This window comes from Filicampus tigris, chromosome 4, assembly GCF_054856515.1.
Source record: "Filicampus tigris isolate MCC_2025a chromosome 4, RoL_Ftig_1.0, whole genome shotgun sequence".
In the NCBI taxonomy this organism is placed as follows: domain Eukaryota; kingdom Metazoa; phylum Chordata; class Actinopteri; order Syngnathiformes; family Syngnathidae; genus Filicampus; species Filicampus tigris.
In genome coordinates, this window is record NC_141220.1 from 15013572 (window position 1) to 15035376 (window position 21805).

At 38.2% G+C, this 21805-nt stretch overlaps 3 protein-coding genes and 1 long non-coding RNA gene across 7 annotated transcripts in view; 3 read left to right on the forward strand and 1 right to left on the reverse strand.

Annotated features, from left to right (window-relative positions):
• Nucleotides 1–3938, forward strand: part of hsd17b12a (hydroxysteroid (17-beta) dehydrogenase 12a) — a 28398-nt gene extending 24460 nt beyond the window's left edge. For both annotated transcript variants that reach the window (XM_086027492.1, XM_086027493.1), the window contains exons 9-11: nt 106–171; nt 1901–2050; nt 2870–3938. In XM_086027492.1, the coding sequence (XP_085883618.1) occupies nt 106–171; nt 1901–2050; nt 2870–3010 (357 nt within the window). In that variant the 3' untranslated portion in view covers nt 3011–3938. The remainder of the gene's footprint in view (nt 1–105; nt 172–1900; nt 2051–2869) is intronic.
• A 1375-nt stretch (nt 3939–5313) lies between these two features.
• Nucleotides 5314–12657, forward strand: alkbh3 (alkB homolog 3, alpha-ketoglutarate dependent dioxygenase). 2 transcript variants are annotated; one of them, XM_086028543.1, is made up of 10 exons: nt 5314–5430; nt 5825–5908; nt 5988–6082; nt 6186–6220; nt 6314–6361; nt 8637–8740; nt 9483–9571; nt 9759–9980; nt 11709–11807; nt 12245–12657. In XM_086028543.1, the coding sequence occupies exons 2-10, from the start codon at nt 5830–5832 to the stop codon at nt 12380–12382; spliced, it is 909 nt and encodes a 302-aa protein (XP_085884669.1). In that variant the 5' UTR covers nt 5314–5430; nt 5825–5829; the 3' UTR covers nt 12383–12657. The 2 variants fall into 2 exon arrangements, with proteins under 2 accessions (XP_085884669.1, XP_085884668.1); XM_086028542.1 differs by having other exon boundaries at nt 5328–5430; nt 5800–5908.
• A 1685-nt stretch (nt 12658–14342) lies between these two features.
• On the forward strand, nt 14343–18292 carry LOC147148619 (uncharacterized). Its single transcript, XR_015086634.1, has 2 exons — nt 14343–14668; nt 17764–18292. It is a non-coding gene; the product is annotated as an uncharacterized LOC147148619 (long non-coding RNA).
• lysmd4 (LysM, putative peptidoglycan-binding, domain containing 4) lies at nt 15377–19116 on the reverse strand. 2 transcript variants are annotated; one of them, XM_086029258.1, is made up of 3 exons: nt 19004–19116; nt 17701–17996; nt 15377–17585 (listed from the first exon to the last, which is right to left on the reverse strand). In XM_086029258.1, the coding sequence occupies exons 2-3, from the start codon at nt 17980–17982 to the stop codon at nt 17085–17087; spliced, it is 783 nt and encodes a 260-aa protein (XP_085885384.1). In that variant the 5' UTR covers nt 17983–17996; nt 19004–19116; the 3' UTR covers nt 15377–17084. The 2 variants fall into 2 exon arrangements, with proteins under 2 accessions (XP_085885384.1, XP_085885385.1); XM_086029259.1 differs by lacking the exon at nt 19004–19116 and having other exon boundaries at nt 17701–18986.
• Between the last annotated feature and the right edge of the window lie 2689 nt (nt 19117–21805).

The following is a 21805-nucleotide window of genomic DNA, read 5'->3' on the forward strand; positions in this document are numbered from 1 at the left end:
TATGCCATCCTCATTCCACGCACTCCATTAAAAAAAAAAAGAAAAAAGCGGAAATTATTACCAATTCCCATCAAAATCTTATTTTCATCCCCCCCCCTACACCAGGCCTTTGTGGATTTCTTCTCCCGTGGCCTCCAGGAGGAGTACAGGCGTCAGGGCATCATCATCCAGGTGAGGCTGTTCCCTCTCTTGCAACCCATTGTATAGTACACGGAACATACAGTACAGTACTTAGCGTGGGCGAATGGAGGTTTCATGCTTACCGGTACGTGAAATGACCTCATGGAAGCGGCTAAATACAAGAAAGTAGAAGTAGAATCAGATTAGTAAAGAGGTAGAATTAAATCAAAGTAAGGTTGTAAATCAAAATAAAACCAAGGTGGTAAATTATAATAAAATAAAAACAAATAAAACAAAGGCTATAAAAACAAAAAGAAATGTGATAGAATAAGATTAATTAAATCAAGTTATGATTAAGGTACTAGCCCACAAAAATTAAACAAGTTAAGGCAGTTAAATAGGGCTAAATAAAACAGACAATACAATACATGAAAATTGAATGAGGACAGAAGATGAAACGGTTAGTAAAGTACATTAAATAAAGAAAAAGCTGAAAATAAAACATAGTAAGGCAGAAGCATACAGTAAAGTAAAACAAAGGTTTTCAAGTATAATAAAACAAAAGCTTTTAAATGTAGTTTAAAAAATGCCAGAAAGGAAAATAAACGTAAACAGTAAAATACAGAAAAATAAAAAGAAGTAAGGCAGTACAGCGATTTGAACTGAAAGCAAGTTAGCAAGTTCAATGAATAAAGTAAAACAGAGGTTGTCAAATTAAATACAATTAAAGTAAGCGAAAAAAATTAACTGGAACAAAGATGGTAAAACAAGGTAAAGTTTAAAAAAAAAAAAAAAAAAAAAAAAGGGGCAAGGAAGTAAAACAACATAAGAAGAAAAAGTGGTAAAATACTGACCTGATTCAATCTCGTGGGAATATTTGTTCAACTTCCATGATTGTTTTTGCTCTGTTGTCAAACTTTCCATGTGAAAGATTGGGTTTATCACCTGGGGTCCATTTCGCAAAGCAGATTTAGTGAAAACTCAGTCTGCTAACCCTGAAATGAGAGAAACCCTGACTTTTCCATTTCAGAAAAGGAGGTAACTCAAACCAGAGAAATAGGGGGAACTCTAGCTGGTTTCAGAGAGAGAGCTCATTTAAGCTCTCGGTCAGTTACCGCAGTAACAGACTCTCTGAACCTAACCTGCTCGGGACCCGGTTTAACTCACTGAACCTCAAGTTTCTCTGTCTCTGTCCACACACTCCATTTAATTACCTCATTCATTTCGTTCACAGGCGAGTTTTGGTGTGGCCTAGTTCTGCTGTCTGTCATTAATAAAATAAATAAATCAGAGTCAGTAGATGAGAAGTCCATTAGACACAATATCACTGAAAAAAGTTTGTTAAATTTACATCATATTATCAATATTTTATTTCTTCAAGTGCTTGTATGAAATGTAATCATCTGGAATAAGATACATTTTTTAAAGTAGAATATACATCTACTAAATGTCACTCTTGTGACACCTGCTGTTCATGCACGGTACTGCACTTTGACCTCTGCAAACCCAATCTGAACACATCAAGAGCAGTTTTTGCCCAACGTATTAAGCCATGCCAGTACATAAAATATTGTAACGGGCTTTCGTATTTAATTATCCTTTTGTTTACCTCCCGTAATCCAAATCCAGACCACTGTTCTCAAAACTTTTTCATCAAGACCTACGCACAATGACATGAAAGAGCCCACAACAAAAACAGCACACCAAATTTTCAAAATCTGTTAAATATTGAGACATTTGAAAGCATACGCTGTCTTCATGCATGCACGTCCTCCCGCAGAGCGTGCTGCCTTTCTTCGTGGCCACCAAGATGACCCGCATCAGGAAGCCCACCCTGGACAAGCCCACTCCGGAGCGCTACGTGGCCGCCGAGCTCAACACTGTTGGCCTGCAGAGTCAGACCAACGGATACTTCCCCCATGCCGTCATGGTGAGACACTCGCTCTACCTTGACATACAAGTTTAATTCATTCCTTGACCAAGCTTGTAACTTGATTTACTCTTATATATCGTCGCTGTCTTGTGAAAAACACTTACGTGCAATTTTGGAAACATTTTTCATTTTTTTTATGCGATGTCTGTAACGCGAAAACACCATTCACATACAAATAAGAAAATTGAAAAAAATGGACATGAGTGTTTTTCACAGGACAGCGATGATACACAGTATAGTTATATGTTACTAGATAAAAATAAAGTAATAGATGATGAAACAGACACAACCCGTCCTTGAGACAAAAAAAAACGTGACCAACTTGGAAAAAAAACGTGACCAACAGGCCGGGGGGGATACAGAACAGGAGTCCGCTGGGTCACCTTTTACAGCACCCCATATTCACAGATAAAACAAAAACATAAGGGAAAGGGAAGGGAAAAAGCAACCGCAGACAAAGCTCCTGGGGAGCACAGTATGGATTTGGAAAAAAAAATCTCAGCAAACATGCACACATTAATACACGGCTCACAGACTAGCATGTATGGAGGTGGGGTGGGGAACTTTTGTGTTGGATCTCATTAGATTTTGCAAGTCTACCGAATGCAGTGGCCAGTTAGTGTACAGGACTTTGATTTGATTGATGTGCACAATACAAGATCAGTATCATACCATAACCAATAACATAGTAAGAGGCTGTGTAGGGATCAGAAAACCTGATGGGGTTTATGATACTAATCTCACCTGAGAAAATTCGACATCCTGTACAAATACAAATGTATTTTATTTCCATTTTCCTCCCTCCCCCTCCATCAGGGCTGGGTGACCACCAAGCTGGTGCCCATCGGCATCGTTATCTTCTTGGGAGCACGAATGAACCGCCTCCAGCGCACAGGATACCTGCACAGGAGAAAGCTGCGCGAGCAGAAGAACGGAACTGGCTTGAAGACAGACTAAGACCACCAATGTGACCCCAACGCAGTGTTTAATTAAATGTGGGTGCGTGTATGTGAATGTGTATGTGTATGTGTGTGTGTGTGTGTGTGTGTGTAAGGTCTCCATTTTGGGGGTCCTGTTAGAGAACTAGGGCGTGTATTCCTGTCGAAGCTCCTTAAAAAAAAAGGACCTGACTTGTTACTTGAGATTAGATGCTACTGCCTGGAAAAAAAATAATTAAACAGTGGTGTGTTAAACCCTGCTGTTGTAAGCAGTGGAAAATGGTGGTGGGCTTTTTTATATTATATGTATGTAAAATTATTTATTTTATATTTGTATAAGACCACACACACACAACCTGATGCTTTAAGACTAGGTTTCAGCCAAGTCATGTTTCTTATGACAAGCCTATGAAACTGCCCGTTTAGTCACATGTAGTGAAGTGTTGACACTTTATTATGGTGACACCATATGGTGGGATGCTGTTACAAACCAATGTATCACTGGTTTTTGTTTTTGTTTTTGTTTTGTTTGGATTGACAAGCTACACTGAAGTGCCTTTCTATGGTCATTGATGCTGGAATTACATGGGAACAACACATTTTGCCTTTTTTTTAATATATATATATATATATATATATATATATATATATATATATATATATATATATACACACATGACCCATTATGGTGTGCCTATCCAGCAATAGACCATCATTTCCCATGATGAAACTTTTCACAGTGACTGCTTCACATATATTTTTCAGCAGTGATGCTTTGAGTTAGGTGTATGCAATATTCTCATGAGTGCCTCTCGGGTGTCAGCGATCTTTTTAAAATGCTTTATATTCTCCACTTTATATGTAATATTGTGACATGCACTGTTTACTTATGATGATTGTAGCTTCTTATTTTGCTCCTGTTTGTTAATAAAAGTACACATTTGACAGTTGCGGTGTTTTTCTTTCACATTTGCAGAACCTTATGTCGTGCGTGTAAATACAGTAGTTTCATTTTTCCAATAATTTAATAATAATTTCAATAATTCTGCCTCCAACAAATGAAAAAAACAAAGCGTGTTTTGGCTTTGCTCTGCAACCTTTTTGCAACTGAATGAAACATTAAGGAAGGAGTTTCCACTCAACAAATCTTAGTTTGGGGTGTGCCTCCATCTTGGAGCATACAGTAAATAGTTGAGTTTCTACAACACGGTCTATTGCTGTCCTAACTATCCTTGTTGCATGATGTGATGAGGCCTACTCAGCCTTCTATAACCAGGGGTCTGTTTCACAAAGCAGGTTTAGTCAAAACTCAGTCTGCTAACCCTGAACCATTTCATTTTCTTATTCATTTTGTTCGCAGGCAGGTTTTGGCGTGGTTTAGTTCTGCCGTCTGTTATTAAAATAATCGGAGTCAGTATATGAGAAGGCACGTTAGGCCACGATTTCTTCAAGTGGTTGCACGAAATAAAATCTGAATCCAGATACATTTTTAAGTAGACTATACATCAATTAAGAAAATGTGTCTTGCTCCAGATTACTTTATTTTGTGCAACCACGTGACGAAATATAGTTGGGTAAATTCAACCATTTTTTTCAGTGTAGATCATGCCAATGTCTTAACCGTTTGAACAATGATTTTATACAATATTTCATCAGCTGTTGCCAAGTGCGCTTTTCCCCGCGGGATTGCACCTAAATTAAATAAATTGATAAGCTTTCATTCAAACAGTTTTCCTATGTTTTATTATTGTGAGTGCAAAAGACAAAGTTTCTCTTGAAATTACTCAATTTTATTTCTTCAACGTGGTTGCACGAAATATAATCATCCGAATCCAGATACATTTTGTAATTAGATGTATATCCATCCATCCATTATCTGTACCGCTTCTCCTCACGAGGGTCGCGGGGCGTGCTGGAGCCTATCCCAGCTGTCTTTGGGCAGTAGGCGGGGGACACCCTGAACTGGTTGCCAGCCAATCGCAGGGCACACAGAGACAAACATCCGCACTCACAATCACACCTAGGGGCAATTTAGAGTATCCAATCAACTTACCATGCATGTTTTTGGAATGTGGGAGGAAACCGGAGTGCCCGGAGAAAACCCACGCAGGCACGGGGAGAACATGCAAACTCCACACAGGGAGGCCGGAGCCGGGATCGAACCCACGACCTCTGAACTGTGAGGCGGACGTGCTAACCAGTCGACCACCGTGCCGCCTATTAGATGTATAATCTACATAAAAACAGTTAATCGTGTTCGAGTTAGAAAAAAAATCACAAAAAGACGATCTAGAATAATTTAAGAAAGTAAACGGCACTTCAAGTCTCCATCTTTGTTCCTGGTGGTGTTTATTTTGGTGTAACACACCAGTCATGGACGGACTTTACGGTTGAATGTACCTCCTTTGCACACATGAGCATATTTTATTGTCCTCTTTGGTAAGTCATTTAAGTATTCCAAGTGTTGTAAGTTTAGCACTTTTATGATATTTATGTAAAACTATTCTCGTGTTCCTAGCTCCGTGGAAGTTACACAAGTGAAATAGCATAGTAGTTTCTGTTTTTTTTTTAAATTCCCCTTTCATCATTATTATCAATCATCACTCAATAATGGGACAGTAATGCTCCTTCGAGTTTTATTCCATGAAAATAGAATGGACAAGAATGATGTTTGTATTTTTTTTTAAACAATAGTTTATATACAAGCTGAAGAGAGATGCATATCAATATGAGAACTGGAAAACCTAAATTGTTGTAGAGGTTCAATTCAAAACGGAAGCTTGTAAATTTGAATATTACTCACACAAGAGGACTCCAACCCTTCCCCGCACAGGTGTGATGTCAGATAAACGCCAGCGTGCTAGGGTGCAGGGCTCCTGGGCCAAACAGCTGCCCAAACAACCGAGACCAGCAGCAGGTACTTTAAAATTCCTTCCCAGTCAAACCCACTTTAAACTTGTGGTCTTATATGCGTTATCTTTTTATTTGGCGTGTAGTTCCTCAAAGCCAAATTGCCAATCCAGCTGCTGCATCTTGGGGAATACATCGGCAGACGACATCAGGAAATTTTGAATTCCACCAGCCCGTTAAGGTATTTCTCCACACCTAAAAAAAAGAAAAAGAAATTCCAACAAAATTGATTTTTACAGCATGAGACTGACTAAGAAACAAACATTATATTGTCTTCTTCACAGCTAGTTAGAGATGTACCACCAGAGAAGGTTATTGAGTAAGTGTCACATAGAATGGCTCATCATTTTTGTTTAATACTGCTCTCATAATATGTATCTCTATTTGTATCTTTGTTTTTTGCTTTTCACAGCCAGGCGGGCGATTATGAGATCAGCTATGGACCGTCAGGGGTATCAAGGTCAGCAATGAAATTAATTGAAATGCCAATGAGCCGTGCCCACAGAAAAATCAAAATATTTGTTGTGTGTTTAATAGAGAACAATAGAACTTGATTGATTGATTGATTTGTTGAACATATAAACACGAAGAAAACAAAAAACTAAACAAAAAATCAAAATAAAGGGCCAGTACTTATCTTAATTCAGTAAAGTTTATATGTTCAATGGGAGTAGGAAGAAGTAAAAAACTTGAGTTTTCGACTCGAGTCCTACCCCTTGTTCACTATAAAATATTGGAAATCATGTTCTATTAATACTAAGTTGGGTTATTCATAAATACATACACACATATACCTGAGCATAACCCATATAAAAACTAAACTAAAAACGCTTATTTTACATATATACAAAGTAAACGCTATAAATAGAAACAAAAAACAAAAGTATAAATATAAACTGACATGCTCCTATTATACACGTGTATAGATAATCATATTCATAAACTAAAGACAGTTAATTAAGAGTTTCACTTTCATTTCCTGTGTCTATTCTTGATTTATATATTTTTGTAATAATATATTTTTAAGCCTCTTTTTAAATACTGAAAATGATTCACAACTTTTCAGTTGTATATCATAATTATTCCATAAATTCACACCTTTTGAAGGAACACACATTTGCTTTATGTTTGTTCTTGTCCTCGATCTTTTTAAAGACGCTTGTGCCCCTTAGCCTATAACAACCTTCTCTGATTTTGAACAGCTTCTGGATACTGTGGCAAAGTTGATTATTGTAGGCTTTATACATTATTTGTGCTGTTTTAAATTCAACTAAGTCATGGAATTTGAGAGTGTTTAACTTGATAAATAATGGATTTGTTGGTTCTATATAACATGAGTGGTTAATAATTCGTATGGCTCTATTTTGTAGCTTAAAGATAGACTGAGTGTTATAAGTGTGACCCCATATCTCCACACCGTATGGCAGTAATAATAAGCAATATAATATAAATAATGATGCCTTATTTAGGTTCTAAGTCGTGTTTCTGATGTATAAATTACTTGTTTTATTTTTTTTTTGTTGAAATAATTTTGAATAATTGCAAAGACAGGCAAGTGATCACTTATATCATTTAGAAGTAGACCACTTACTATTTCATAGTCAATTTTATTAATGAATATATTATCTATTAGTGTGGCTGTATCTCTAGTTATTCTGCTAGGTCTTATAATTACCGGAAGAAGATAATTGCTGTACACTGTGTTAATAAAGTCAATTGTTTTCTGGTGGCCATTTGGATTTAATAAATCAACATTTAGGTCCCCACAAAGTAGTTGCAGTTTTTTATCATTAGAATCGCTAAACATGTCCGCTAATTTTTTATTGAAAGTGTCAAGGCAGTGTCCTGGTGTTTCTATAGACACATCTTATGATTATGTTGGATGATTTTTTAATATGAATCTCGGTAGTTAAACACTCCATGATATTTTCCATAGAATAAGTCAAACCTTCAATTATATTACATCTCAGAGTTTTGTTAACATAGATTGCGACACCACCACCTCTCCTATTCTTTCTATTCATTGTGAACAATTCGTATCCTCCATTTGCATATTGCTTATTTTTTCATCATCAAGCCACGTTTCAGACATGGCTGATATTTGGAATGTCTTAATACTACTCAAATATTCTTTAATTTTGGTGAAATTTCTATAGAGGCTTCTGCTGTTAAAATGCATAATTGAGAGAGCACTGTCCATTTTTATGCTTTCATTTAACTGATCATCGGTATAATACTCACATCCAATATTAGTATTTGTATAGAAATGGTTATCTGGATCTAGATTATTTTCAGGATCAAAAGTTTTATGTTCAACATATTCAGAAATTCTTAAATGTATTTCTTCTGTATGTGGATTTGCCATTTCTTTGGTGTTAGATTTATTGCTCAGACATGATGTTCAAATAGTCACTCAGCGTTGGCATTGTTAATACTGGACATGTTGCTGTCACTTTAATTGTATAAAAATAAATTAAAAGTGAATGTTCAAAATAAACAAAAATGAAAATGTTTGCTATAATTTTAGTTAGTTTTATAAACATTAAATGTAGCTTTGGGTATTTATCTTTGTTTTAAAAGCACTCTCATTTTTATTTGGTTTCATTCATGAAAATGTTTTTTTTTTTTTTAATTTAATTCAGACAATGGATGGATGGAATTTGTTATTCCATGAATTTTCGTTTACTTTATTAACCTTGATCATTATCTGTGTTTGTTTTACTGTATGTGTTCAGATTGCGGCTGGTGCCCAGCTTTCTTCCAGCACACGAGGCCGACTGGATGTTCAGTAAACTGCTGGCTGAGCTTCCCTGGTCACAAAAGACCAACGTCAGACAAGGTGGGTATAATAAATCAGTAAGTCAACATTATGGTTACACACTCATGTAGTGAACAAATCATGTTTTCATGCCCCACTGACATTTCAATGTACAAACGTCTTCACATGCCACAACATTGCGTACACCTGCACAAACAATTACTCTTAACTAGCTTGGCTTTTGGCCAGTTAAGAGATCTAAACGGATTGTGACATATCACATTAATGTGACATCCCTGCGTGAATAAACTCAGGTTTAAAAAAAACAAAACAAAACATATTTTTACAGGAATAAAGTCACATTTTTTTCAAGAACAAAAGGTGATTCAATAAAGATGACTTGACTGGAATAAAAGAGGTAATATTGTGTGAAAAGAGTTGAATTTTTGAAATTGACCTATTAATATTTGACTTTCCTCCATTATTAAACTTTGACTTAAATATAATATTCCGACTTTATCATGGACTTTATTCTTGTAGAATTGTGACTTTTCATATTGACAGTAAAATTCAATTATGAGAAATTTTTGAATATCACAAGCAATAATGATATAGTCCATGTTCAGTCATCAGTCGTATTTTCCCTTAAATTGCCTACATTTACTGCAATATTTAAGAGATGCCAACCAGTGTATATAAACTCTCTGAACACAACTGTATAATCTCATTAGATTTTCCTGCATCCTTTCATGGTGACCATGCACGCCTGATTTTGTGTCTGAAATAATGTTGTAAAGGCTAATTTTGCCCCTCCCCCCTTCAGGCGAGGCCTACGCAGAACCAAGGCTGACCTGCTGGTTTGGAGAGTTACCCTACACGTATGCTCGTTCCACCATGGCCGCCAACACAGAGGTCGTATAACATGCAATACTTAACCTACACTGCTTCCACAAATTACGCCCTAAACATGTTTGTAATTACCTATAGATGCCACAAGATGGTGGCAAACTTGTGTGTATTTCTCAGCGCACTTCAGCATACTTGGCACCTTGCTTTGTCACGCGCGGACTGAGTTTTGGCTATCCCGCTGCCCCCCTAGTGGCATCCGCTGCTGCTGAACCTTCGCCGAGTGGTTTCCGAGGCAAGCGGCGGCGGCGGTGGCGAGCGCTTCAACTCACTGTTGTGCAACCTGTACCGAGACGGACACGACAGCATCGGTTGGCACAGCGACGACGAGGCCTCGCTGGGCCAGCAGCCCGTCATCGCCTCGCTTAGCTTGGGTGACAGCAGAGTGTTCAGCCTACGCAAGAAGCCGCCTCCGGTCAGACACACACGTGCGCACTCACATTTGTGCTTTAGTACGTTCAAAAAAAAAAAGCGTTGTTTTATTTGATCTCATTTGTATGCGATTTATGTTTCACAAATCTTCTGAGTTATTGGGCTAATCTGTTACCTCATCCCTGCCGCAATGTGTGTTGGTATGATTAATAAAATTCATTAAGTCCTTTAGAAAGAATGGCTCTTTCTATTTGCTGTAATCACTATTTTCACACACCCCAAAAATACAGCTTTCAGCTTTCAAATGTATTCTTGTAGAGATTATTATACATGTAAACTGAATTCTTTTCCCTCTGAAAAACTAAAACTTAATACAAATTTTACTTGAAAAATGAAAATAAAATGGCAATGATCAAAACTTCCAACCTTTTCATGCATATTTAGTCAATGAATACAAATTCCAACCTTTTCATGCATATTTAGTCTCATATTTTTTTTCTTTTCCTTGAAGCCATACCGCTTTACTCTTGTAAATTACAACATTTTCTTGAAAAAAAAAAAAAATGCAACGTTATTCTTGTAAGATGAACAAAATATTTGGGTCCCTTTCTGTTGGGAACCTGTAAAATGTAATTGAGAACCTTTTAAAAGCCCTCTACAAAGAAAATGTATTATTGATATTATTATTATCGTCAAAAGCATGACTAACCTAAAATCCCTTTTTTTTCTTGTAATATTATGACTTTTTTTTATCCCAAAAAATATAAGTACCAGTACTCTCATTAGATGCCAGATTTCTTCTCAAAGATACAGTGTTATGCTTCAAAAGTGAGAATTTTCCCTCTGAAAAATGGAAACCTTTTTCTAGCAAAAAATACAAGTTTATTATCTGCCAACAATTTTACAGTAAACAACACAGACATTCTAATAGCAAGTATTTTGGAAAAAAATGAAAAAAAGGGTATAATTTTCTTGGAAAAAATCAGACTTTAGTATTGTATTGTTCTGGCTGTTATTATAGAAATCTGACTTGCTTAAAAAAAAACCTTATATTATTAAGATTAAAATTAAGATTAGTTCTTGAAAAATTACCACTTTACTGTTGTAGAATACATTTATTTTCTTGAAAAAATACTGCTTTACTCTCCTATGAAAAGTACTATTTTTATTCTCGTTAGATTATGGTTTTATTTCTTGAAGAAAATACCATTATAGTCCTATAAAATTCCGATAAAAAGTTTTTCTTGGAATAAAATTTAATTCTCGTAATATTTAGACTTTTTTTGTGAAAATTGCAAATGCAAAATGAAAATTGTATCATTGTAGGTTATGATTTATTTGTAGAAACCCCCCCCAACTTTATTTGTCTAAGATTGCAATTTTATTTTAAAAAAAAAAATGGATTCCCAGTAAAACTCAGATGTATTTATTTTTTAAATATTTAATTTATTCTTGCAAAATCTTTTTTTTCATAGTAAGTCATAATTTCGTCTAAAAAACAAAGCGTAGTCATAAAAATACAACTGGATTCTTAATCGAGATGGAATAGAGACATTATTCTTGTTGTATTTTATTTATTTTTTTTTCATTTGTGAAGATTCATCACTGTTATCAGAATAAGAATGATCTGGACTTTTACCCCATGAGTGTGTCTGGCCATGGTACAGTGTATTGTGCTGTGTTTATTTTGTGTATGAGCGTGTGCATACATAGTGTGCATAAAACAAACCCAGTGCTTTGTTTATAATGCATAATCTTCTTTATATTATAGGAAGAGAATGGCGACTACACCTATGTGGAGTGTATTAAGATTCCTCTAGATCACGGCACTCTACTTCTTATGGAAGGAGCCACGCAGGATGACTGGCAGGTACCACTCCGACATACATACATGTGTATATATGTACATGCAAAGGTGGGCATTTCACAAAATTTTGCTGCTCCGTCATTCGCCATACCCTGGGTACCCGTCCGTCATTCATCAGTCTGTCATTTTTCGTGACAAACCGAATTGTAATCGTCAGTTGGTCAGTCCGCTTGTTAAGACGTCAGTTAGTCCGTCAGAAGTCCGTCGGGCCATCGGTCTGTCCCCAAACCCCACCTCAAAAAAAATGTCTGCAAAATGGGCGCCTGTCAGTGACGGTCCGTCAGTCCGCGATTAGTGACGATTATGATTACGGACGAAGATGCACTTCCATCAGTGCTTAGTACGGTACATCATTTTTCAAAAGTGTCCCATCATCCGTCATACATCCATGCATCCATTATCTGAACCGCTTATCCTCACGAGGTTCATGTGGTTCTCAGCACCAGGTGGCGAAGGAGTATCACGACCGCGGCCCTCGCATCAACTTGACCTTCAGGAGTATCTTCCCCGAGCCGCAGGGCCACCGGCCGGGCACCAAACTCCGCTTTACCACCCGCCAAGCAGACGCCACAAACTAGAATCCATCAACAAAAAAAGAACTGCACTTGGTGAGATTTTAATTTTTGTTTTCCAAGACGGAACCCTAAACACAACTCAGTGTGACCAGGATAAGTGTGTGTTTTTGCATATTACACTAGATCACCACTGAATAATCTGGTTTTATTTAATGAGAAGAGCACAAGGTGGCAAGTGCTGATGTTAAGAAAAATAGTTTATGAATGTGTACCCTTTTTTACCCCCTCTTGTTGAACGAGTGCATGTTTACCTGCAATAAATAAGTGAACACGTTTGAGACTTTCAGTTGATATGGTCATTTGAAAGTGAAAAATTCATGTCATTTCAGGTTTATACATGTCACCTTTCGGTTACGTATGGCTTATTGCTTGCCTCAATTTATTGTCCACAAAAGTGATTAAATTTAAATAATGGAAAAAAAATCTACAACTGCATTCCATACTATCAAGTACCAAAAGACTGTGTCGTGATTTAAGGTCTTTTTTTATGATGAGATTTACGACAAATTGCCCCGCCCCCTTTGGGGCGTGGCATATGTTATGTTTTCGGTCTCAGCGGTCTACGTCACGGGAGGGAGGCAAGTGTGGTAATATTGCTCGCTTTGTCAGTTCTGTTGTCTAAAACGGCGACCGATCGCCACCAAAATGCAAATGCACATTACTACTTTTGTCCATTTCAACCTGTGAAAGTATAAAAGTGTTCTGCACAATAGTTTGGATTTATTGACATAAAATGTGATCTCATCATGATCACCTCCACAAAATCAAAAATACCATGGCGATTGCTCCTCCACTTACACAAGCTGAAGCGGACAACAGCATGAATGCGCACACGAACCACGACTGCTTATATTTCGGACATTTAGCGACGCTAAACTCGAGTCAACTCTCTCTTTATGGGTTGGTTTACAGATTTGACTGTCTACCTTCTCTCATGTTGATGATTTTGTTTCAGATGGTATATGCACTTTCTTTTTTCATTATTGGATTAATTAAGAACAGATCTGAAATCGTAAGTAAAATGCTGTTAATCCCAATGGATTGTTCTGTGTGCATTAAGTTAAATTAACTGGCATTTTGAGTTCAAAGAAACAAAAATTAAGTTTAAATTAAAGACATTCAAAATTTTATTTTTATTTTACAAAGAAATCGTAATCGTAAAATCGGGTTTGAGAGAAAATAATCGGGATTTTCTTGTTAGGCAAAATCGAACAGCCCTAAGCCTGCGTCTTCATATCCTGGGGTTGCCTCCCAGGCAGTCGCGTGCGGTGTCCGACACTTCTTGCAGCCGCCACCTTCTGCCTGAGTGAAGCGGCGTGAGAGTGAGGTAAGCCCTCATTGAATAAGCGCCAATGTTCAGAGAACAACAAGTTCCAGCGAGGCTGACTGCACAGCCGAGTGTGGCCGCATTGGAACATGCCATTTCGGCTGTTACCTTCCGAATTGAACGACGTGTTGTAGGTCGAAAAACTGGGGCTATTCCTCATCCAAATAAATGTGCACGTCCACTCATTCCCACTTTAGTCTCTGTAAATATCCAGACAGGTGTTTAATGCCTCGCCCGACCTAACCGTGATCAGCAAAGAAGCAGTGTTTATTTATTTATTTATTTTTAGCAAAGAAGCAGTGTGCGCTCGTCCCAGCATAAAGCTATGTCCACATAAATTGTGGTGCCAATTGATCGCCATTTTTGGACGCTATAAGCAATGAAAGTACAATGATTTCCAATGGAGTGTTTGGAATTGGTTTCTTCCGTGACTCCGGCCGAATAAGGATAGAACAGTAGGGGGCGCAGCCATTCTCCTCATTAACAAGAGGCGTTATTCATGGAGTCACTTATTTCCTATTATTTGCTATATAAAGCTTTGGTTCAATTCCTGATTGGTTTGCCAGTTGGACGATGGAGTACGACTGCATCTCTGAGACAAAGAAACTTTGCTATCTGGTAATTCATAATTTTGCTTCTACTACTACATGGTGATATTGCTGGGTATTAGGGGTGTAACGGTACACGTGGGTGTATTAATACGTTTCGGTATGGCATGTTCGGTTCGGTCCACTTATTAGCGCGAGTTTACTCACGGGCGCTATTAACTGTTGCACGCGGGAAAGGGCGGCGGCACTAAAGCGGAGCAAGGACGCCAGGAGCCGTGATAAATCATAAACGTATGGATAAATGGCGTTATAATGGCATACGCAAACAAGCCAGAGCTCGAAGGTCCCCCGTACACTGCGGTCTCCTGTTTGGGAACATTCTGGCTTTCCTGTTAAAATCGTCGATGGGGAAAGGTACGTGTATAAGTCCCAATGTGTGCCGATATTAGATTGGCGGCTATGTTACAAGTTGAACACGTCTACCATAACGAATATCCAACTTTGAATGTTTCTTTCTAGACGAGGAAGCAAGCAGTATTTTTAGCCAAAAACAAAGTACAACAGCTCTGTTCTTCGTTCTCCACTGCTTCTCTTGCTAGCCGTACGATGCGTTCATGAACCTCGGAAACATCTCAAACAAAACAACAACTGAAACAACTCGGCGAAACACAAATCCGACCACAACACAGATAACCCAATTCGTTACAATTCTGCTGTTGAACATTCAAAGATTTCAATGCCTAAAAAGTGTAAATAATTTCATAAAGAATTTAGTTACTGTATTTCATTATAAAAACGTTTTAATATAGTTATTGTATGTATTTTTTTTTCATCACAGAAGTGTATATGTATTGTTTTTTGTACCGAAAATATATCGAACCGACGTTTCCAAGAAACCGAACCGAAATGTGATTTAGTGTACCGTTACACCCCCACTGGGTATAGTCGAAAGAAATTCCTGTTGTGACTTCAACTAATCACATGCTTTAATGATCTTGGCTCATTGCTTTAGCCTAGCAGGTGGTTTATCTTAGAAAGTAAAAAGCCCATTTCAAAGTGTAGTTTGCTTTCTTGCTAGTACTCACTCTCTGAGGCTCGTATTAGAAGGAAAAAAAGACTCAGTCACTGTTGAGATTTACTGAACAGTTTGAAAGTCATCCATAAAATAGTCATTAAACATGCTCAAGGCTAATTTGTTAAAATATAGTCAAAACTCCCTGAAGTCTTACAATGTCCAAAAAGGTGCACATTTCAGAATTTGAATTAAACAGAGGTTTAAGGCACCCTGTGTTATCATTCCACACATTATTTACACATTGTTTCAAGTTACAAACTGAATTGCAGAAACACGTACATTATTGCACTACATTGTGCTTTTGTAAACACAGTTCACACTTTTGGCACACCGTTCAGGTCAACTCGGCACGAGCAGCAAGGCTGGATTAACACTGTGTCAAGTGATGCATTTGAGATATGAGCCATGGCAACGTAGAAGAAAGAAGACATGCATGGAATCGAAAGCCTTCGGCTCGGAATAAGGCCTCTTCCAAATTTGTATTAAAAAAACCCCTGATACATTCATATAGTTCATTCTGCTAATGTAAGGTTCCGAGTTATTTCATGTGTACTGTGAATTTAAACACAGCCATATGTGATATCGTCCACTTGAAGTCTTCTTGGAAATAAGGGTGGAGGGGGCAGTTAGATATATGCAATAAATTCAGAATTGGTCACTTAGATCCATAGTGTAAATCCAGCCTAAGTGAACAATGCAAAATGAATAGATAAACAAAACATAAATTAACTTAAAAAACAACAGCACACAGACTCATTACATACAATCTGATACACACTACTTATATTGGCTAGAACACATCCAAGGTATCGTGAACTTCCACATATTAATGGTTCACTGTTCACCAAATTGTTCAACATTACTGGGAAATTACAATGTCGCTATCTATTTTTGGACTACTCATGTGGTCCTTGGGGACTACCTGGTGTTACTTGGAGGCACCATGTTGATAATCCCTGCAGTACAGTAATACTTGTCGCCCCATTGTTTAATCACGTAAGGCAATTGAGAACAGCCTCTCATTTACAAAGTCAACCTGGGGTCAATTTAGGGTTCAGTGCCTTGCCCAAGGACACCTCAACAGCACAGTCAGAGCCGGGAATCCAACCGCTGACCCTTCGGTCATTGGACGAGCTGCTCAACCACCTGAGCCCCAGCCACCCTTACAGGTGCCACGAGATGGCACCAAGGCACTACTTTTCTATCAAACGGTGTTCTGGCCTATCAAATGGAAGTTCCTCCCCTTATTTCAACATCGTTCCTTGGCACAAAGATGACACCACAGCAGTACTTTGCCACCATCCTCTGGAATTCTTTGTCATCAGAAAGAGCACAAAACCTGTGAAGAGGTCTCAGCAAATATCTGGAGGAAGGTTCCACAGAAAGAATGACGTATAGAGGTAAAATTGTGAATAGTGAACTGCAAATATGATTGAGAAAACTAGCTGAAGATGTGTTTTTAATTAGCTACGATAATTCAATGTGTGTCAAATGAGTTTGAAAACAAACTAATTACCATAAAACCACACTCGAAACAGTAACACTTACTGGGAACACTTTTTTTTTGGAGGCGGGGTGGAATTTAAGTTGACATGAGTGCAATTGGTTGTTGAAGGCCGACTTAAAAAAAAAAAAAAAAAAAAAAAAAAAAAAAAGATGAGGCATGTATTGCACGTGATGTTCAAAATATTCATCCATTTTCCAAGCGGCTTATCCTCACAAGGGTCAGCTTTTATGAAATCCAAAGCGCACGTTCTATCCTGGCTCAGGTCCACCAGCACCAAAGGTGCCGGTCCCGGTCCTGTTAGACGTGATGGGGGAGGAAGGGATGCCGCCGTCTGCTGGCGAGGCTTCGCCGCTGTGTTGGGTTTTGAAGTAAATGAGGTAAAACAAGGGCAGGGCGATGCCGATGAGCAGCATGGCCACCACGGCATTCCACCACTGGATGCCCCAGTCCGCCCCCTGGCCCTTCTGTCCTTTGAGGACGGACCTTTTGGGTCCATCATCCAACAGATCCATGTCGAAGTCGTCCGTGTTTGGGATCAGCTTCTCTGTGTCATTGTCCACCTCGATGAGGAAGTCCGTCACCTGGTGTCTATTCGGCTGGGCCTTGACTGGCGTTTCCTTTAAAGAGTCAATCGGGTTTGTGTATGATTCCATTAAAAAGCTGTGCTTTGGTATGGGAATTTTGATGGTTTTCAGTGCAAATAAATCCTGCTCCTGTATGAGGTTGTTCACGCGCTTTATGTCTGCCACCTGTTCAAAGAAAGAAATTCCAAGTTTAGGCTAAATCAAATTTTATATTTCGATTATTCGATGGGATAATCGACAGAATACTTGATCTAAAAGTATTTGCATGCTGTAGCCCTACCTTGCATCCGTACTGCAAGGCCAGTTTATTGAGATTGTCGCCGTCCAACACGTCCCGTTCCAGCAGGTGGAAACTCCCCAGCCTGTCCTGCTCCGACTCTTGGAATGGCTGACGTCTCATTTCCATCAGGCTCAGCTCTTCCACCTCCTCCTCTTCCTCCTCATCCGACGATGTGGCTGTACCGTTGGCTTTCCTCTTGAACATGTAAACCTGGCCGTCGGCGCTGGCGTGGACATCCACCGGGGCCTGGAACGCGTGCGGCACATGCTCCCCGCGCCGCATCTTTCAACACCGGCCTGGAAAAGCAACAATTCCAACAAGGTGACTCTTGTTGAGAACAAGAGTTTCTAGAGGTTCTTAAACCATAAAATGATGTCCCAGCTCCCACACGTGAGTGTACATTTATCTGGTTGGTTCATTTGCGCTGATGTTTTTTTGCCCCCCAACATACTACATACATAAGCGCAACACACGCTTATGAGTGTACTGTATTACTGTTTTGACAATATTTTACAGTTGTATGAGTGTTCAAATGTGACTTAAAAGATGATTGCATTAACAGTTAATGAAGGTTTCATGACGGCAAGCTTGACCCTGGAGTGTCTTGTTTCTATTTTGGGGAGGATTTCCTAATTCAATGTGAATGCACTATAGTGTATCTCTTAAACGTTAATACTAAAAGGAAACGGGTTGAAATTTAATTGGTTGATTCACAAGAAACAATACTACATTTGCATTAAAATTTATCGCAACATCTAATTGTATTACTTTGAAGGACACCTGCTGTCATTTCATGTGTGGAACTGCCTGAACATTACTAAATGGGGAGCAACAATTATCTTTGTCGTTTAATTAACTTAGGAAATATATGCCAGACTGGCTGTTACCATGGTAACCTATTTGACTCGCTTTGGACATGGCTGGTAACTGCCTGTTGCTATAAAATAAGAATTAAAAAAAAGGTGGACAGATCTTCCAGTCACTCAATGTAACATAAAAAACAGTATTTTAAATGTTTTATATTACCATATCCAGCCGGTAGGTTATATGACGTAAAGGCTGGACAAGGGCCACTTTTGTTCAGGCAGCTGAGTGACAGCCATTACGTCAGCTACGCGTTAGCCTAGTTAGCATATGTAGCTTAGTTAGCCTTGTTAGCGCATTACTTTCGTAACGTGTTCCCTAAACGCGACGCGTTGCCGACGTCACGTGTGTCACTTCTGCTACGGTTGTCCTCAAGAGCACCTTTTGCCCCTCACACACAACTATAAAGTCGTATACACTGTCACGGCTCCAATGTTACCTTAAAGGAAAAAGCAACACAAGGCACCACGCACGTTATGCTCTTCAACGCCTCCGTCAGCTACTTTAGGCTAACTAACTTCAAGTTGGCGTGAGTGACGTAATCAAGCACGCCTTCTTTGGTTGTTTAAAAGCGGACTTACTAGACCGGAGATTCACTACCGCCACTCTATGTTCAATCATCAGAACTGCAGCCAGTTTCAAGCTATTTTATTATTATTATTATTATTATTATTATTATTATTATTATTGTTATTACTATTATTGTTTATCCATTCATTTATTTATTTTTTACATCGTGCATAATCTACAGAGGTCATAAAAAGAAATGAGACTACTTTAAGGAATGGAAAGCACCACAAGCAGGTGTTTTCAAATGTAGGGAATAAAAGTAATCGGCGTTAAGATAAAATAATAATCAAGTAAGGTACAGATGCCTTCAAATTTTAATTAAGTCCACTAACCAAGTATTTGGACTTTGTTATGTTACTTTCCACCACAGGCCAAGGCACATATTGTACATATCATGACAATAATAAAACTGTCACAAAAAAATGAATGGATTATCGCATGCCAATTTACTCACCAATGTGTGAAATATGGGTTTATTTAGTTGAACATAAAGCTATTATTCTGTTGGATTAGTAACAACGAGTGAATACTAATATTTAATTGTATCAATCCGAAATTTATTGAAAGTGTATTGAAATTATTCTTTCTTTCACTATATGTGATAGAGATGATGTAGTAAATAAATACGTGTCAAACCGTTCAACATTTTTCAAGTGATTAAAATCTTCAACTCAGAATGTTTAACATTCAAAATATTGCCAATTTTAGAACTACACATTTTCCATGATAAAATCCCAAAATTACAGGATAATTCTAACCACTTGGAATACAATATTTCTCAACCAATTCAAATCAGTCGGCTTCAGCTTTTTAAAGTGGAAATCAACCCAAAGAATTTTTTTTCAAGAATACGTTCCCAGCGTATCAACCCACTAGTTGCAACACGTAATTAAGCTTTTGTTTGCGGAATATGAGATAAGAAGCAAAATCCACCCCTTTTTAGCCATCTCATCGGGCGGCCATTTTGCCACTTCTGTCGACTGAAAATGACATCACAACTGCTCGGGGCTCAGGTAATGACCAATCACGGCCCAGCTTCAGAAAACAGGTCAGCCGTGATTGGGTGTTACCTGAGCCCTGAGCAACTGTGATGTCCTTTTCAGTCGACAGAAGTGACAAGATGGCGGCCCCCGGCGATAGCTAAAAACGGGTGGATTAACTCTTATTCCACAAACGCAATATTTATCAGAATGCCTTGTTTAAACGGGTGGGCTTGCACAGAACATATTCTTGAAAAAAATATGTTTGGGTTGACTTCCACTTTTAAGTTCTAAAAAGTCTTTTTTGAAGGATTCTGCATTTCCCATGAGAAAATTCCCATCCCAAATTAATGGAGATAAGTTATTGTTATGATCCATCCTTTTTTTTCTTCCTTCAAAGTCTCACAGTCTGTGTTTCAAATTAATTCGACAGCATTTCAGTTCAGTGTACTGTATTGTATTGTATAGTTTACAGCCCCATCCTAAAACCAATTGTCAGCTACCTCACGCTGAAGCTTGAAACTTCAGTGTGTATCCTTTGGAAGAATTAATTCTCTTCTGCAAACGAGGTTGGATTCAGAAGTTCAGAATGCCCCTTAAATATTTTGACAAAAACTAAACCATAAAACACTGGTCCAGTATTTTAGAATAAGAGTGTCCTCCCAAGTCTCGTGCTTCCACCTCTGCCAATGACCTGCCGTTTTTTTCCACGGCACTGTGTGCTGTACAGTACAAGCCTCCGCCTTCTGCTGCTGCAATAGTTTACATCTGTTGCGCCCACCAGAAGATCTTGGCAGAAGTGTAGTTTGGTTGACAGGTGTTTCAAAGCAACAGCTGCGGAGTATTTGGCCAGAGGCACTCAACAGACGCTGCATTCGCACATGTCTGACTCAGGCTTGCATGATGGCGACTGCCGCTTGTAAGATGGAGCTTTTGCGAGAGTCACACAGATATTTGAATGTGATTTTTTTAAAGCACTCTTTACATGTTGTTTCAGCCTTTAGCCACTTGAGGGCGCAGCAGGACAACAAAAACACTCGCTCTTGGGCTTGACCCATTAAAACCCACCACAGTGTGACTACGAGTTCATAGTTAACACCCGAAGGCATCACAGCATCGAAAAGTCTCGTTGTTTTCCTCGTTTAATACAAACTGTTTTGGTAATGCAATTTGGGATGATGCTCACTGTTTTGTGGTCATTGTAGGTGCAAATTACAGTATTTGTAGAGCATGTGGAGAGAAACCCGGTATGACGTCACAACTGCCTCATCTGTATTATGGTAGGATATCTAAATGCAGAAAGAGAGCACAAGTGACGATTTTTAAATGGTGTTGACATATAAAATATTATATCATATTTCACGTCTGACATTTTATTCATACATTGATTACCATTCAAAAATCTAATTTGAAACGGCGCAAATAATGCTGCATACACATATGGATCTTAAACAAGGGCGGGATACACAGTGGTTGTCTACCAAGCACGTTTTTTTTTAAATTCAATTCTATATTAATATTACGACTTTAATCTTGAAATTACAACTTTTTCTTGAAAATATGATACTTTTGTCTAAAATGTGACATTTTCGATAACTTTAATCATGTATTGCAATGTCTTTAAACTGGAAAATATAAAACTTTACTAAATTCTTCTAATACCGCAGATTCAATCTAAAAAAACATACATA

Coding starts and splice junctions, on each gene's coding strand:
- alkbh3 (XM_086028542.1), top strand. CDS start 5,386: ATGTACCTCCTTTGCACACATGAGCATATTTTATTGTCCTCTTTG. Junction 5,431..5,799: donor ATATTTTATTGTCCTCTTTG/GTAAGTCATTTA, acceptor TACTCACACAAG/AGGACTCCAACCCTTCCCCG. Junction 6,362..8,636: donor GGACCGTCAGGGGTATCAAG/GTCAGCAATGAA, acceptor GTATGTGTTCAG/ATTGCGGCTGGTGCCCAGCT.
- lysmd4 (XM_086029258.1), bottom strand. CDS start 17,982: ATGCGGCGCGGGGAGCATGTGCCGCACGCGTTCCAGGCCCCGGTGGAT. Junction 17,586..17,700: donor CCTTGCAGTACGGATGCAAG/GTAGGGCTACAG, acceptor TTCTTTGAACAG/GTGGCAGACATAAAGCGCGT.